The 18,398-nt window shown below is 43.5% G+C and overlaps 1 protein-coding gene across 1 annotated transcript; it reads left to right on the forward strand.

The window, feature by feature from the left end:
- Nucleotides 1-4,632: 4,632 nt before the first annotated feature.
- PLEKHB2 (pleckstrin homology domain containing B2) lies at nucleotides 4,633-18,104 on the forward strand. The gene is made up of 8 exons (XM_033149960.1): nucleotides 4,633-4,770; nucleotides 7,043-7,088; nucleotides 8,201-8,353; nucleotides 10,052-10,154; nucleotides 11,249-11,288; nucleotides 12,560-12,649; nucleotides 13,035-13,143; nucleotides 15,924-18,104. Exons 2-8 carry the CDS (start codon nucleotides 7,052-7,054, stop codon nucleotides 16,058-16,060), a joined length of 669 nt encoding a protein of 222 aa, XP_033005851.1. The 5' UTR covers nucleotides 4,633-4,770; nucleotides 7,043-7,051; the 3' UTR covers nucleotides 16,061-18,104.
- Nucleotides 18,105-18,398: the final 294 nt, after the last annotated feature.

An 18,398-nucleotide genomic window follows, 5' to 3' on the forward strand; every position in this document is an offset into this window, starting at 1 on the left:
AGGAGGCTCGCGCACGCTTTCTCAGGGTCATTTGCACCTGTAAGGCACATGCTCAATATTGTCTTGGAGTCAGAGCGGGAGTGGAGAACAGAGGAAGCTGCTATACCGAGGCAGGCTGATTGCCTGTCTAGCTCGGTGTTGTCTTCACTGGCTAGTGGCAGCGTTTGTCCGCCCTTCCTCGACATGCTCGGGAATTGAGTTTGGGCAATTCCCCCTGCAGAACTCGAAAGCTTGCATGCAATTCTGTGTTATTTTGGTTGGCCTAATAAATGTATAAGGTGTAAAAGACAGAGGAGAAGGGAAAATTTCCGGGATTACAATCACTTCAGGAGCCTGTCCTGCTTGCTCCTTCCTTCCACTACCTGTTTCTCTCATGGAGGCTGTGCAGTTGGAGAAACAATCGTGGTTCACAATCAAAATAAAACGCTGCAATGCAGTCAGTTAAAATTTAAGCTATACAATCCATTGAACATATTCTGGATTCTTTTGCACTGAATATTTTGAGACCAGGGAGTTTTTTAAAAGGTTGGAGCCGGGTAGCTATCCCAATATTGATTAAGAGCACAAAGAGATGCTTATTGCAGCCAGCCACCTTCCTGAGAGTACATGCTTGCATAACTATTTCTGGTGTTGTTTTGGAGCCAAGGTGACTCATTCCTGTATGATAATACAGTTTAATAGCTACAGGGCGGATAAGGAGGGCGCCAGAAGGCTAAAATTGTAAAGGGGGAGCTTTTTATTGGGTTCCTAAATCATGAAGATCAAACCTATCCATTCTCAAAGAAATCAGCCCTGAGTGCTCACTAGAAGGACAGATCCTGAAGTTGAGGCTCCAGTACTTTGGCCACCTCATGAGAAGAGAAGACTCCCTAGAAAAGACCCTGATGTTGGGAAAGATGGAGGGCACAAGGAGAAGGGGACGACAGAGGATGAGATGGTTGGACAGTGTTCTCGAAGCTACTAACATGAGTTTGGCCAAACTGCGAGAGGCAGTGAAGGATAGGCGTGCCTGGCGTGCTCTGGTCCATGGGGTCACGAAGAGTCGGACACGACTGAACGACTGAACAACAACAAATCACGAAGAAGGGACGCTGGTGGCGCTGTGGTCTAAACCACTGAGCTTAGGGCTTGCCGATCAGAAGGGTGGGCGGCAGTTCGAATCCCCTGCGACGGGGTGAGCTCCCATTGCTCCTGCCAACCTAGCAGTTCGAAAGTACGTCAAAGTGAAAGTAGATAAATAGGTACCGCTCTGGCAGGAAGGTAAACGGCGTTTCCGTGCGCTGCTCTGGTTTTGCCAGAAGCGGCTTAGTCATGCTGGCCACATGACCTGGAAGCTGCACGCCGGCTCCCTCGGCCAGTAAAGTGAGATGAGTGCCGCAACACCAGAGTTGTCTGCGACTGGACCTAACGGTCAGGGGTCCCTTTACCTTTAAATCACGAATAGATTTCTATTCACATTGAAATCAATGCAAATTAAAGACCCCTGCAGATCTTCCGTGCTCAGCGTGGGATAGGTTGCGTGCTGAGCAGAGAAGCATTGAGGTGGGGTTTGGGCACAGGGCTTGAATATATGCCACTGTCCACGGATTCAGCATTTGTGAGTTGGGGTAAATGTCCGAACACATGTGAAAAGGGGATTCTGATGAAGTCAACTCTAATACACAAACATTTACATAATAATATAGCATAACATCATAACGTTAGTTTTTCAGGTGCCTCGAGACTTTTCACTGGTCTAACACGACTTGTCTTCTGGAAATTCCTGAAAGGAAACAAAGGTGCGTGTCTTTAGAAATGCACTGCAAAACTGAATCTTACTGTAAAAAACAAAAACAAAAAACAACCTCACACAGATGTATACATTTATAAATCTTATCTATTTGTAACTGTCATTCTTAACCAATAAAATATGTTTAGGCATTCTGTATAACAAAGAATATGAGAGCATTCAAATCAATGATGTTTATATCTTTCATACAAATCATATTAAGGAAGTGAGAAGGAATATACCTTACTTTATCTGTGGTGGTCCCCTACCTTTCACACATTTGGGTGTGCATGAAAAAATGTTCATTTCATTCTATTCATTTTCAGCATTGTTTCATGATTTATTTGGCAATATCATATTTGCTTGCTGCCTTTGGCAGTGGTAGCAGTAATTTAATTTCATCAGAATTTCCTGGATGTTGCATCTGGGACATGCTGCTGAGAAATGGGAGCTGCCTTTTTTGTAGCAGTCATTGGTCCTGAAGCACAGCCTTATTCACAACCCATATTTCCAGCATATTTAACCCCACTGATATCAGTGTACCTAAGCATACTTTACTGTGTGTTGAACTGTCCTTCTTGTACTGGAGATTTAGAGCTGAACTATTTATTGTTCTTTGATTTACGAAAAATAAAGAAAAATTCTAGTATTTCTTGAAATATTGTTGGGGACATTACTGTGAATAAAGAATCTTAGGCAAAGTTTATATAATGTGATACAGGTATTTTAACTCAAACTTAGGTTTTCATTCTAGGATGTTATGGTATCATCTCATTGTTCTTAGTTTATGACTTGTGCAAAAGGCTGCATATATACATGCTATTTCCATAGGCCCTGATCCAGCAAGCCTTGTTCGCATGTGCTAGCTTTCCTGGATCTTGGAATACCGGTAGTTTTAATGGTTTGTGGCGTGTGTTGCATTTCAGAAAAAAAAAACATCCTCTCCCTTGTTTCCTTGGATTGTTTTGTTGTTGGACAAAAGCAAAAAATAATTATGTAATTACCCTAACCCCCCCTCCTTCAAAACCAGAGCCGAAACATTTTGCTTTAAAAGCACCTTGGCAAGGGAAAATTTCCCATTTGTCAGTTCCAACCACAGATTCAGTCGCTATTGTTCTCTCCCAAGTGGGCCAATATGAAGTCATGAACGATTTTTTAAATTAAATTTTTATTCCGCCCTATACCCGCAGGTCTCAGGGTGGTTCCCAACAATATTTCAAGAAATTAGAGGTTTGAAGTTAGTATTTAAGGTGTCACAATACTTTTTATAGTAGTAGTATTTCATGATTATAATAGTAGTACTTATGGAACATTGTTTGAAAAGTATAAAACTCATCTGGAGTGAGAAACATATGTTCTATCTATTCAGCAACTACACGTAGGTGCAACTATTGCTATTTTCTGATAGTGCTTGAAGATAAGGAAGTGACACCAAAAATCCAGCAGACCTGCTTGCTTGGAAGATACAGTATTTCATATCCTACTTCTTCCAACAAGCACGACGCTGCCAAGATTGTGCTGAAGGCTGCAATCCTAAATCAGGTGTGCAGGGGATGGGGGACGGGGAGAGTTGTGGCCACACAGGTGTTATTGAATTCCAACCATCAGCATGGCCAGTAGTGGGAGAAGATGGGAGCTGTAGTCCACCAACACCTGGAAGGTTAAAGCTTCCTCGATCCCTACCCCTAAACACAAGGGGACAGCCCCCGATTAAAACAAGTGGGCTTTACTTCCGAGCGCATTTCCTTAGGATTGTGCCGCCTACTTCGCACAATTCCACATTTCTTTATCGCTTTACGCTTCGCCTTATCTAGACATTTATATATAAATATACATAACTGCTGATACGCTGATGATACTACCTTGATGGCAGAAAGTGAGGAGGAATTAAAGAACCTCTTAATGAGGGTGAAAGAGGAGAGCGCAAAATATGGTCTGAAGCTCAACATCAAAAAAACTAAGATCATGGCCACTGGTCCCATCACCTCCTGGCAAATAGAAGGGGAAGAAATGGAGGCAGTGAGAGATTTCACTTTCTTGGGGTCCATGATCACTGCAGATGGTGACAGCAGTCACGAAATTAGAAGACGCCTGCTTCTTGGGAGAAAAGCAATGACAAACCTAGACAGCATCTTAAAAAGCAAAGACATCACCTTGCCAACAAAGGTCCGTATAGTTAAAGCTATGGTTTTCCCAGTAGTAATGTACGGAAGTGAGAGCTGGACCATCAAGAAGGCTGATCGCCGAAGAATTGATGCTTTTGAATTATGGTGCTGGAGGAGACTCTTGAGAGTCCCATGGACTGCAAGAAGATCAAACCTATCCATTCTCAAAGAAATCAGCCCTGAGTGCTCACTAGAAGGACAGATCCTGAAGTTGAGGCTCCAGTACTTTGGCCACCTCATGAGAAGAGAAGACTCCCTAGAAAAGACCCTGATGCTGGGAAAGATGGAGGGCACAAGGAGAAGGGGACGACAGAGGATGAGATGGTTGGACAGTGTTCTCGAAGCGACTGGCATGAGTTTGGCCAAACTGCGGGAGGCAGTGGAGGATAGGCGTGCCTGGCGTGCTCTGGTCCATGGGGTCACGAAGAGTCGGACACGACTGAACGACTGAACAACAACAACATACATAACTGCAGTTTCGTTTTTCTGGCATGCTGGGAAGGGACTCTTCCAGAACTGACCTATTTAAAATACAGACGTAATAGGGGCGGGGGAAACCTGCAGGAAAGCTGATGCTACAGATTTTTTTTTTTAAGGAAATATTTGTCCTGCCTTCTCCTTCCGCTCTGAAAAACTACAACTCCCATCTACCCTGCACGAGCAGTAGACATTGAATGACGCGATTGATCATAGGACCAGTCTGGCGTCAGAGACCCGGGAGGGAGGAGACGAGGGCGGGGCGGGGCGCGCGATCTTGGATCTCCTTTTAGCAACAAGGAAGAATAAGAAGAAAGCGAGAATTGTTCGGGCTCGCGCGGTCGCTTCCAGGCGTAACAGGTAGGCTGGGCCGGGGCTCGTTTCCCCCTTTGCCCGGGAAAGAGCGAAGGGCTGCGGCGGCGAGCGGGGGGTCCATCTTTCAATGGGCCGGAGACGGAGAGCGGGCAGCTGGTCCGGCGGCTACAGCTTGTCTGGGCGAGCAGGGGTCAAATCCAACGAGGTCAGGCCACCGTGTTTTGTAATCCCCAGGACTGTAACAAGTGCACGCAGTCTAGGTCGCTGCCCTCGCCTTTTATCCTCCTCGGAGAAGCGCTCCGGTTGCTTCTTGAGGTGCTTCTACTTCCTGCTTTCTTCTTGTGTTTTCCATCTTAGCGTCGGAGGAGAAGGGGGCTCAGCTAGGGCGGAGATCGTCTGAGTGACATTCAGCGAAGCCCTTTTTTTGGGGTGGAGTGGCGGCGGGCTCTTAAGATAACGCCTTTCAAACTCGCCCTCCTATCACAATTGTGCTTTCAAGTTGCAGTGTGGATTCTGGAATTTACAGCAGAATGTAATTCAGGGTCCTCCTCTGATAGACCCTTGTGTGCGAGGAACACAAAATAAGCCCATAAAGCACTTCCTAGTATAATAGCATACCCCCCACCTCATCAAAAAACAACAACCCGGGAACCATAGTTTAAGGGTGCTGAGAATTGTAGTTCAGTGAGGCGGTAAACGATGCTTTCCAGGATTCTTTGGTGGGGAACACATTCAATAAACGTACTGGCTGGGGGGTGGGGACATTGACAGCTTTTCAAGGCATGGGAGGCCTGCTAGAAAACAAAAGCATATCTACAGATGGTTTCATCATCAAACTGCTGCTTTTAATTAAATGGTGATGATGTCATTTTTGCTCTAAAAACCTCACTTTGGGATGTCGAGCTCCCTTTTCTAACTTGGGTTGTACCACAGTTAATTGGGCAGCGTGTGAAAGTGCTTCTGAAATATGGACAGAATATGGCAGGGTGGGAGCTGCCTTGATAGCTTTGTCTCCAGATTAGAGTAACAGTGAAGATGTGATTTATTTATTTGGTGTGGCGTCATTTCCTCATGACAGCACGCCCACCTGACCATTTGGCTGGTGGAAGGGGGAGTGCCCTGCCACGGGAATGCTGGAAGCCGGCTTAGCTGGCAGGGCCCTCTGCTCAGCACGGAGGCAGTTTGGGCCGCTCTGCCCCTCCCAGATAAGTGTGTACAGGATTTCAGCCTTGGTCCCTGGCATCTCCTGGTGAAAGCAACCTCCAGTAGCAGGACCCAATCCAACAATCCAGCTGGAGACTCTCAGCAAGAAGGGCCGTAATTCAGTGGTGGAGCCCACACCTTATGGGAAAAATCTCTGGCATCTCCATCCCAGGCTGAAACCACAAGAACTGCTGCCAGACCCTGTAGAGATTACTGAGCTACATGGATCCGTGGCTTGGCTCTGCATAGTGGAAATCCATACACTCCTATGGGAGAAGCTCAAGGCCAAACAAAACAATGTCATAATTAGTGGCTTTTTAAACCTAGTACAGTGTGCAAAAAACCAACCAGTACTGTATTTTCAGGTATTTTAATTATTTGTGAGAAAATGTGGTATGCAGTACATAACAAGAGAGAGAGAGAGCTTTTCATGTACATAGTAAACACAGCAGCTGAACTTCGATTCCTAGAACAGTTTTTTAAAAATGTGTTAATATGGATGCAAGTCCCATGGGATTTACTTCCTGGGAAGATTCTTCTGAACTCCATGGGAAGATTTAAGATTTTTTCTTCTTAATCCTTTATCTGTAAATAAAGGTGCATTTGGTCTCTCACTGCAAGTCCCTTTCTCTTCTGTAATTGAATCGCTTTTTGGTATCTGATCAGCTGTATTGGCCCACAGAGTAGCTTTCCCTCCAATTGAACCTGCAATCCCAGGCATGCTTCATTAGTACTGTTGAACTCAGTGGGATTTCTTTTGGAGTAAACCTGGATAGGATCAACCTGCAGCTCCAATTAAACACGGCATCACTGTTATAAGAGGGGTAGCCAACATGGTGCTCTCTAGATGTTTTGACTACAACTCCCATCACCTCTGATCATTGGCCATACTGATAGCCGTCCACGGCATATGGAAAGCACCATGTTCACTACCCCTTTACAGTATGTCTGGAGACCGCCACCTCTCATATACTTTAAGCACAAGAGACACAGACATACCCTACCCTCTGCCTTGTAAGGAAGCCTGTCTCTCATTTGGAGAAAAAGAGAGACAGAGAAAGGCTTTCTGTATCATCACACTGGTGCTACACTGATGCCCTTCTTTTCTCCCTAGCATTTGGAGATGGCGCTGGTGAAAAGTGGATGGCTGCTCCGGCAAAGTGAGTAGGCCTAATGGATTCTGTCAGTTCTCTCTCTCTCTCTCTCCCCCCCCCTCCTTCCTGACTTGTTTCGGTGCCAAGCAACACATTATGTAGAAAATCCATGACTGAATCTTGTCAAATTTTCTATGATGTGCAGCCACTGAGGCTGACAATTTGACCTGAGCATGAGCAGTGGGAGAGAGTTTTCCCTGCTGTGCTGATAACACAATCGAGATTCTTCCTTCCCCAGGAAAATGACTACGTGCATCCCCCCCTCTCTCCTCAAAACACAAATGGGGGAGAATGACACTTGGAATCAGGAACCCTCTCCCTACCCCACTTCTGCTTGGATTAAATTAGCTGTGTTGAATTAAAACAGAACACCAGAAATCCAATTCTAGGTCTCCTTCATTCTGTGTAGTTTGGAATTAAAGTATGGCTCTGTTTTCATGCAACGCTAAGGCAATCAATGGCTCAGGACAAGCAAGCATGTTGATGCTTGGAGCAAAAATGACAACCTTGATTAAGGTTCATGTTTTGTATTCAGCGATACAAACCATGAGCCCAGGTTTGGGTGCAATGTTAAGCAAAATCATGGCTTAGCTCTGGATAGCAAAACAGAAGCAGCACCTGGGAAAGAGTGAAGCTTCTTCAGTTTTTGCTCTGAGTAACTACAGTCTTGTTCATTCATACTGATCATGGCTTGGCTCAGCATGTCTATTTCAGAAAAAACATGGCAAAAATGCAAGTCATATTTGGACTTTATGTGTGTGAATTTCATGCTATGGTGACATAAAACAAATAATGTTTTATGCAAAATTCCTTAAAGGCAGTATTCCTGACCACAAAATGAATAAAAAGATGTCTGCTTGGTTCTTTGGTTGCCTGGTGTCTGGCTAAAGGTTTATCAGATTAAATTAAATATTAGCTATGAAGTAGAAGCAGGAGCTTTTTTCCCTTGACATTAATTGCCTTTGCTACTTCTGTTACAGATTCAGAGAACTCTGGTTTAAGAGCATTTCAAGCATGATCACTGAAAGCAAAACAAATATCTAGCAACCTAATCAATGTGGAATTTGATACTGTTTAGTTAGACCTCTCAAAAAACAATTGATCACTGTTCCTTTTAGGTACTATATTAAGGCGTTGGAAGAAGAACTGGTTTGATCTGTGGGCTCATGGCCATTTGTTATTTTATGATGACCAACATCGGCAGGAGCTGGAGGATCGAATTCACATGAAAGTTGACTGCATCAACGTCAGAGTGGGAAATGAATGCCGAGGTGCGAATATCTTCTTTTTATTTGAACTTTCCCACCCTCTGCGTACATACACCTGCTCGGTGCCACCTGTAATACAAATATTAAGGACTTACCACTATATGTAGACTTGGTTCTAAATTCACAAAGCCATTTCTCACAGTGCTAAACTCGGTCCTCCAGATGTTTTGGGACTACAACTCCCATCATCCCTAGCTAAGAGGACCGGTGGACAGGGGTGATGGGAATTGTAGTCTCAAAACATCTGGAGGCCGAGTTTGCCTATGCCTGTGCTAAACTATCACCAGTGATGGTATCAATGTGGCACTATGGACATTTCCAGTGCACCCATTGTTGTTGTTCAGTCGTTCAGTCGTGTCCGACTCTTCGTGACCCCATGGACCAGAGCACGCCAGGCACGCCTATCCTTCACTGCCTCTCACAGTTTGGCCAAACTCATGTTAGTAGCTTCGAGAACACTGTCCAACCATCTCATCCTCTGTCGTCCCCTTCTCCTTGTGCCCTCCATCTTTCCCAACATCAGGGTCTTTTCTAGGGAGTCTTCTCTTCTCATGAGGTGGCCAAAGTACTGGAGCCTCAACTTCAGGATCTGTCCTTCTAGTGAAGGACCATTCCAAAGTGCACCCATACCTGCAGTGAATTACAACCTTATTCCACTTGGTTTAACGTAAATGCTGAGGATCCCCATTGCCTCTTCTCAGGACATAACTGGCATATTCTTGTTTTGTCTTTTGCAGGGGAGAAGGGAACTTATTTGCAAAGCTGCCTATTTTATTTTATTCTAGTTATTTGCAAAAAAGAATGATGTCACCAACGTTACAAAATATTATGACAGTGAACAACATGAAAGCAATGATAAAATCATATTGCTCAGACGTAAATAGAGTGCATCATAAATCAGTAGATCTGATTAGTACGTCAACATAACTGGACCACCTCAGGGAAAGCCTGGGTAAAAAGGGAAATTTTAAGGAGACACTTAGATGCCAGTATTGTAGGTGCCTGTAGGTGTACTTCATTGGAAGTACATTCCAAAGGGCATCTGCTGCCACACTAAAAGCCCTGGTCATAGTAGACATAAGACCAATCTCAAGAGCTTTCGGCGCTTCTGGGAGTATCTTTTTCTAGGATCGCCATGCCTGGGCACGGTATAGAAGGTAAGGCATCCTTGGGGATACTTTCTGGCATCATTCCCGTGAATAGTCACACTAGCTGGGACCTTGCATGGCACGGGCACATTCATTTTCTCTTGCTTCTGTAGTCAAGCAAGGCCAGAAATTGTAAGCAGTCTACAGCAATTGCTGTAGATCTCTATACTGACACAGCAGCTGTCATTCATGCCCTCCCACAAGCACTTCTCGTTTCCCAGCTCTAATGGGAATGAAGTTTAAGCAAACCTCCTTTTGCTACTTCCTAAGGCCATGTCGAAGACCTGGGAACTTGCGGCACACCCTTGCACCTCTAGGTGTTTCTTTTTGCAGCAAAGGCTTTGTGGCATACCTTAAATCAAGTGGAGCTTGGGTGTGTCTCCTCCGTTTGTCAAGCTTAGGATTCTGCTTTAGTTGCTGAGTCAGGCTTCCCATCATATGTGCCTATTCAAGGCTCTTGGGAGGATCTACGTTTAAAAGTGAATTAAGCATTTAGTTTTGTGCCACATGAAGCTGAAGTACCATTCTTTTACTTTGCCTTTCTCTTGGGCAGGTTTCCAGCCTCCAGAGGGGAAGCCTAGGGATTGCTTGCTGCAGATCATTTGCCGTGATGGGAAAGTGCTCAACCTCTGTGCAGAAAGTGCTGATGACTGCTTGTGAGTTTCTTCTGCTTACTTGAAAATAAAAGAACTTCCCTGACATGTGTGCATAATGGGCGGCAGTGTGCTATATGTTCTTGAATGAGTTGCTATGCAAAACAGTTGCAACTCTTCCGACTGCAAGAAGCAGACGCACGTCTTAGCTCACTTCCCAAAGCTGATGTTTGAGCTAATTATCATGGTCAGATAACTAACTTTCCCCCATCACTTTTGAAACTGTGGGAGTGTAATGACAGCTTCACACTGGGACTTTAGCTGAGCACCTTTGCTCTTTCCTCTCCAGATTATCACCTATTAACAGATGGTTCAATTCCCCTCCACTTATTAATAGCCTCTGAAGGATTTATGTCTTTGGGGATATTTTATTCTTACATACCGATAAAGGGAATAGTTGTTGTTAGATTATTTTCTAGGCTAGCGACTCGTCAGATTGAGCATCAGACTACACATGGTCTGCATTCGCATGTAACAGCAAACCCTGATTTGTTTAGCTGCATTGGCATGTAGTGCTAAGCCAAACCATGACATTAAGCCAAACATGTGGGCACTGGGGGAGAATGCAGGCACTTTGCTCCTTCCTGGTACTTCAGTTTAGCATGTTGCCTGAACCTAGGCTTGTGGTTGAAGCTTTCTCCTCCTTAACCACAGCTTGTAGCCAAGTTTTCTTTCTGGCTATGTCTTGTGGCTAGATTGGAGAGATTTAAGCCTTTGCTCCCTGGCTTTAATTGTACCCCAAGCTTGCTGTTAGTCCCTAAGGGGAAGACATGGATTCAGGACATTGAACTCAGCTGCTTTTCTCTCCAGTAGCCAGTTTGGATTGAAAGAGGGAGGAGACACTGTGACCCAAATCCAAAAGCATTAGTTAGGCTCTCTCCCTCTGCAATTGTATTCCCAACCAAAACTACTTTTTTGTATAATAAAAATGCACTAGGACTAGGTCTTCTAATCATGCTCCTCCCATGTAGTTTCACCACGAATAGTTGCTACATTTTTTTTTCTAAACTTGTTAACATGGATGTACAATTTATATTAGTGATTCTTCCACCATTATGCTTTTTTTTTTTACACTGTTTGCTTTATATTTTATACAGAGCTTGGAAAATTGCTCTGCAGGATGCCAGAACAAATGGGGTAAGTAGGGTTTTGTGTGTGTGTTTGCAATAGTAGCATTGAGAGAAATAGCCCTTCATTTAGATTTCTTTTTTGAGTACCTTTTTTGTGTGGCTGGTACCTTGGCTCACACTTCGCTTGTTCTGATGGAAGGAGTAAGTGTAGGAAGCACACAGGAAGCTTAAGAAAAGCCCTGCTGCATCAATCTAAAGGCCCCTTGTAGTTCAGCATCCTGTTCTCACAGTGGTCATCTGGCCCCATTTCTATCATCGTCACAGGCCCAACTTGTATGATCCCCTTTCTTGATCATGTTAGCCACTGAAGGAATCTTTAGGAAGATAGCTATTTTAGAAATGAACAAAAGTCAAATATTACGCACAACATGATGCGTAAGGCTCCAAAGGTGCCCTTTACCACTCGCCTAGCATGCCTGGAGCAAGTAGCTTTCCCAGGGGAGCAGACAAGCTGCAGCATCTGATCCTGTTCAATACACAGGCACACACCCTTGACATCGTGCTCTTTCCTGGAATCAGAAAAGAATCCAGCAGGGCTGGTGGAAATTGCTATGCATTTCTTGCCCTGTAGTCCAAGAAGTGTCCTTTGGTGCTTTCTCATCCCTGCTGCACATCTATCCCAGCTCCCTCCTTTGATCCTTAAAAAGGTAGGAGAGCAAGTCAAGCCAACTCAACAGCGCTCTTTGCAGCTTGAACAAAAACACAATGTGGCTGTTGGTGATCAGCCACAAAGCCATCTGTGTGTGTCAGGGTTGCTGCTGTCTTCTGTGGAACGTGAAACTGGCATCATTGTTTTTCTGCCGCATATGCACCGGGTGAACAACAACAACAACAACAACAACAAATCACCCCTTTCATGTGCTAGAAGCAAAGCCATCTGCTGGAGAGCAGGGAAAGAGAACACAGAAATTTTAAGCACTTGGTAATTTTGGTATGTTCTCCCTCTACCTCTAACTGTGGCATCTTCTTTCCACTTTGCCTTGTGTCTGATGTTCTTCCCACTTCTCACCCACCTGACATGGAACAGAGTAGGAAGGCTGCACTTTTCCATTTTGCCCTGCATCATGCGTTAAATTCCTCAGTTTATGTATTGTTGATCAGTAATGCTATTTTGTACGATAAGTCAACACTCGGTATTTCCCAAAGATGCTAACCTCATTTCGGTTTCCTATTGAGTGCTCCGTTTATCCAATCCTGCTCCCATCTGCAGTGATGTGCTTGCAATTGAAGCATTTGAACAGAAGAATTTGCTTCTGTGTTTTATGTTAACATGTCCAGGCCTATATCGGTTCGGAAGTGATGTATGATGACAATACAATTTCCTCGTCTCCTCCTCCGTACACGGCTTATGCAACACCATCACCTGAGGTAAGCCACGGAAAACATGACATAAGGAGAGTTTGGTTATTGCAAGTTGCTTAAAATTGGGCATTTTGTGAGGTGACCTATGCATAAAGTTTAGCTGGCAGGTTTCACCTGTCCTGAAGAAGCAGGTGGTGTGTCATACCTGAACTGGTGATGTCAGGCAGCACCCGTTTGCTTGAGTTTGTTGAGCAAATGAAGTCTGTTCCCTGTGTCTAGTTGTAAAAGATGTCTTAAACCTTTGTCCATCTTCCATCACAGCATGGCGTGTTGTATAGGTGTCCTCTTCAGTTTCAAGTGAAAAGCTTAGTAGCTAAAGAGAAAGGAATGCCACACTCAGGGATGTTTGGTTCCAATGTACACTGCTAACAATTGTTCTCAATTTCATCAGGTTTATGGCTACCCACAGTACAATGGCGCATATCCACCTCCCGGGGCTCAGGTCTTCTTTACTTCTAATGGACAGACGTATGCAATCCCTTATCAATATCCAAACCAAGGTAACTGGCAATATTTATTCTTCTATGACTTGATTTAGTACATTCAGAACTCTGCAGTTTGGTTTTACATTCAGTATTTTCCCCACACAACCCCCTCTCCCTTGGTAGCAAGGTATTTTATTACTCAACAATAAATGAATAAATACCCTAAAATTACCATTTCTGCAGTATATATAATGCATTTGCCGTTTCCCCCATTTATAAGACTCCCCCATGTATAAGATGACCCCTATGTTTTTGAACCCTAAATTAAGAAATCGATATTCAAGAATTTACAAATACAGATTTTACAATACCGTTCTTCCAGTACAAATCAGACTTCCCTTCCCCACTTTTGTGGTGTCTTCTCTTATTAAAATTTTCAACACTGCATTTTCTACTTTATTCCATTTTTTAAAATTATTATACAATTCATCTTAATAGTACTTTTAACTGCTTGATTTAAGTTAACCCTACCAATGCACTTAGTTGCATACCATGGTTTTTCAAATATTCCACAAATATTCCCCACTCCTTAATAATCCCCCCCCTGGTTTCTTAACATACCCATTAATTTTGCCATTTCGGCATAATCCATCAGTTGAATCACCCACTCTTCCTTGGTTGGAACAGCATTCTCTTTCCATCTCTGGGCAAAAAGAAATCAATATTTTAAACACCTGAGGTCACCCAAATTTGTTCAGCTTTTTTTGGGGGGGGGGGGAATTCATCCAAGTTTGCTGCTGCTGAGGGAGGCAAGGCAGCAATAGGGAGCAGGAGAAGGAACCAGAGTCAAGCAGGGCATGAAGGTGGCAGATGCCAAGCAGGAGCAGAACGAGCAGCTGAAGCACCGGACCGATTTTTTCCATGTATAGAATGACCACCTATTTTGGACTAAAAATATTAAGCAAAAAACATTGTCTTATACATGGAAAAATACAGTATTTATAATTTCCCTCCCTATCTCAGACCTAAAATCATAATATTGGTCAAGTAGAAGAAGGTTTAAAATGAGGAATGTAACATAAGAGATAGTGGTATAATTCTCATCTTCTGATGGTATTTTTCTCTCCCAAATTTCTGATGTGTACATTACTAGTACCTTTAGTAACATTAGCATGATATGAGAGGGTAACTTAGACTGCAAGAACTATATCCCAGTCCATAGCCATACTGGATTTGAAATTGTTATATATGCAGTTATTTTATATGTTTTATTATATTGTGAGATGCTACATAGGAAGGGAAAGAAATCAATAATAATTTCAATAGGAATGAAAATAATAATAATAACTGTAACATTTTGACTGCAACCCTATGATCACTTAACTTGGGGCTGAATCCCGCTGAATTTAGTGGGACTTACTCCTGAGTAAACATGTAAAGGTTTGCACTGCTAAGTATATTTGGCTTCCATTGCTGGTTGCTTATATCGGGAATATGCCTTATTTAATTGCTTAAGTCAGTTATGGTCATAAAATATGCCTATGGTCAGGTTACTGAGGGAGTTTCAGTGCCAGATTGGAATTAAATTTGTGCTGGGGAACTTGTGGCTCTCTAGATGTTTTTGGGACTTCAACTCCCATCAGTCTCAGTCAACATGGCCAGTAGTCATGGCAAGGCGAACTGTAGTCCAGCAACATCTCGAGGGCCACAGATTCCCCATCCCTACATTAAAGGTTGGAGTATTCTTACACTGTCACTGCTGATATGCAAAGAAACCCGTGCGTGAGTTCTCAACCCATTATTAGGTCAGCCTGTGCTACTGCAAAACTATAGTATAAGACAAAAAATGTTTAATTAATTATCCTGTATCATATACTTCTGTGACATGACAGCTGCAGTTGCTTCATGGATTATATTGTGTTTGAATGTGTTCTTATGGTTTGACTGGCCTGTCTTCCTGTTCTTTGGCATGAGTGGTTTGTGCCCTCACAATAACAGCATTGAGATGTGATCCTTTAAACCACGGTGGTCCAACTTTTCATACGAAGTGGGCTGCAAAAGGCGGAGTGAGGCCAAAGTTTGACACTGCCTCAGCCAACGTGCTGCCTTCCTGAAGCCATCTAAACAAGGTGCGAGGCTCTGGGAAGGAGGTGCAAGGCTCTGGCAGGGTCCTAGAGGCCTCCTACCTCCTACCCAAAGTTGGGAAAGTGCTAACTAGGCTTTGGGAAGTAGGCTGGAGGACTCTGGGACTCTGCCAAAGCCCTCATGCCTCTTTTCCAAAGCCTAGTGCCTCGGTTACCCAGTTTTGGGAATGCAGTGCGAGGGCTGAGGTGTGGGAGTGTCAAATGTTGTCAAGGGCCATCCAAAAAGGCCTTGAGGGCTACAGGTGGCCCTTGGGTCACGTGTTGGACTGCCCTGCCTAAACCACATTATAGAGGATCAGCAATGAGCCATTGTGTGTGTGTGTGTGTGCATACGTGTGCGTACACACCTTAGGGAACATGATATCTGAATGCAGCCACTGAGTGAAATACAGTGGTAGTCATACTCAGAGTAGACTCAGTAAAAATCAGTGGATTGAGTTACTTGAGTACGATGTAGGCATCACCCACAGCTTTTATCTGTCTTCCTTCACATTACCTCCTCTGTGTGTTCGTTCAGGTTCCCTGGCATTGAAAATCATTTATTTTTAAAGACCCAGCTATCTAGCCCACATTAACGGCAAGGCTTTCTTTCCCCCCTTTTTTATGAAGTCCAGAATGTGTTGGCCTCCCAGTTTTAAGGAGATCAGTGAAAGGGAACAAGAAGTTTCAAGTTTTATTTCTATTTAAATCCCACGGTGTTCTTCTTTCCAGGTCCTTATGGCCACCCTCCTGCGAATCATGTCATCATTCGAGAGCGCTACCGGGATAATGATGGGGACCTGGCGCTTGGCATGCTTGCTGGAGCAGCAACAGGAATGGCCCTGGGCTCGTTGTTCTGGGTGTTCTAGTCTCCCTCTGGAGCCACAAAGCGAAGGGAGACCTGAAGTCTTCTGTGTGCAATAATATGTATTTGCAAAGTACTTCCGTTGAATCTACAATTTTTTTCAATAGGTTCTAGTAATACTTTTTTGCTGGTGACAGGCAGATTGTAGTTAACAAAAATTCCCAACTGTCCCAAAGGTGCCCTTTAGTTGAAAAGCGGTTAGCATAATGGCTCGTGGTCAGATGAGTTTGTGATTCTATGCATTGATAAGTAGGTAGCAGTAATATCAATGAAGTGTTACTAATGATGGCTAAATGGCCACAGTTGACTCATTTTTACAGTCAAATATTAACCATCTTGTTAAAATTACTTCAGTTACTGCTTCAGAATGCTAACTGGGAAAGCAAGGGAGCACAAAAGTGGGTATTTCTGAATCCAGGGGATTTTGAATCCGATATTTTTCTTAGCACTCCTAGGAGACGAAGATGATGATTCAGTAGCCACGCCATGGGATTCATTGAATGTTTTCTTGTATTCAAGGGAGAGCTCTGGCATTTCAGTAGCTTGACAAGGATTGCACACTTACTGTACAAGTCCTTCCCAAGGCTTAACCAGGGACGGGGAACCTTTGGCTCTTGAGATACTGTTGGACTACAACTCCCATCATCCTTGATCAGTGGCTATGCTGGCAGGAGTTGGGAGTTCAACAAAATATGGAGAGCTCAGATTCCCTCTCCCTCGTCTAAGCAATACAAAAACCTGACATTTCTTTTAGAAAGGAGTTTGGATTACCATGCAAACAATTCCAGTGTCCTAGAAACCGCAACCTCATTTACATCCTAGTAACAGTTCCTTGGGGTAACAGTGGCTGGAAAGGAAGTTTAACATGCGGACATCAGGCCTCCGGAACGTTTGCTAAGGCAGATAGAAAGATAGTTGGCAAGGATAGTTCAGCCTGGGTGTGAAAACCCTACCCAGTTCTTAATTAATAGATAGTAGGAGGTGTTGTGATCATACCGAGGATAAATGTGTTCAAAGTCTAACTTACTGGTTTAGGTATATGGGAACCTTTTGAATCTGTATTGAGATTTATACAAAGTAATTATGCTCTCTTACCTGCAACTACAAACTATTTTTAACAAGGGCTTCTACTTTCCAGACACGCTACAGAGATACCTCTGTTTTGGTTGCACGCTCCAGTCTTGTATGTGCTTCTCCTTCTGCAGCTAAATTACCTGCTTTAAAGACTTAAGACCCATACTTCTGTGAGAGGACAAAGAAATGAGCAAGTATTCCCACCCGGAAATTATTTTCAGCAGTGTAGGTTAATAAAAAGAAAGGCACACCTATTTTTATCCATCGGTTGCTTGTGCATCCTGTTAAAATCTGAGATCTACACAAGACTCTTCCAAGTGTCTATAGGCTGTGCTGTGTTCTTTGGTGAACCTGCAAGCTTTGAACAGCAGCAAGCAAAGGGGACTTGGGTTGTGCCCCCTGCCGTAATGACAAGCCCTAGCCGAATGCATTCCATTCCTATTTAAATGGGATAACTGAATTGTGAGTGAGGCAAAGGCAAGGTAGCGGTACTGGAAGTCTTAATATTGGTCTTGCACACCTTGTATGCCAGTGTTTGCCTTGGGTGTGTCTATGCAACTGCTGTTGAAATGCAACAGGGGGACCTCATTGCATCCAGCAGTTGTTGGATTTGAAAGTGTGGCTTTTTAAAAACCCTGTCAGCAGTCTAGGACATTTCAAAAGACAGAACTGTGAACTGAAGAATGTGTGAACTGAAGATGCTTTATTTAATAGGTCTGCAGTCTCTTATTTAATACCCATGCAAGTATGTTGGAAGCCTTGTAAGTTACTAAGAAACCGATAATACACTAAAAGCAGCACTAGCTTCTGCTCTGATTTTGTAATTTATCTAGTGTAATTTTAAGACCATCTCTTCTGTGCTATTATGTGTACTGTACAGAACTGTAGAACTTCCAGAAAACTCCTTTCTTTGTATTTGTTACTTTGTGAGGAGAGAAGAAAATAAATGTAGTCTTCGAACTTTTGGCAAGTCAGTAATTTAATACACCCGGCATTCTTTGATAAGATGTCAAGTTCAAGTTGGTTATAACCATAGAAAATTACACTATGAGCTGGGGGGGGGCATCATTTTACCTGAATAACTATTTGCACGTTGTAATGGCACCGACTAGCTGGATTTTAAAATGTAATGGCTAACTCATATGCTCATGTTGGATAAATGTCCGGTGAATTCGGTAAACTGCAAAGCAAATAAAATCTTTCCATAGGTAACACATTTATCTCGCATTAACACCAGGAAATAAATCTTGACAAAGCTCAATATTCAA

Source organism: Lacerta agilis, chromosome 5 (genome assembly GCF_009819535.1).
Source record: "Lacerta agilis isolate rLacAgi1 chromosome 5, rLacAgi1.pri, whole genome shotgun sequence".
Taxonomy (NCBI): Eukaryota; Metazoa; Chordata; class Lepidosauria; order Squamata; family Lacertidae; genus Lacerta; species Lacerta agilis.

Coding starts and splice junctions, on each gene's coding strand:
- PLEKHB2 (XM_033149960.1), top strand. CDS start 7,052: ATGGCGCTGGTGAAAAGTGGATGGCTGCTCCGGCAAA. Junction 10,155..11,248: donor GAAAGTGCTGATGACTGCTT/GTGAGTTTCTTC, acceptor TATTTTATACAG/AGCTTGGAAAATTGCTCTGC. Junction 11,289..12,559: donor AGGATGCCAGAACAAATGGG/GTAAGTAGGGTT, acceptor TAACATGTCCAG/GCCTATATCGGTTCGGAAGT.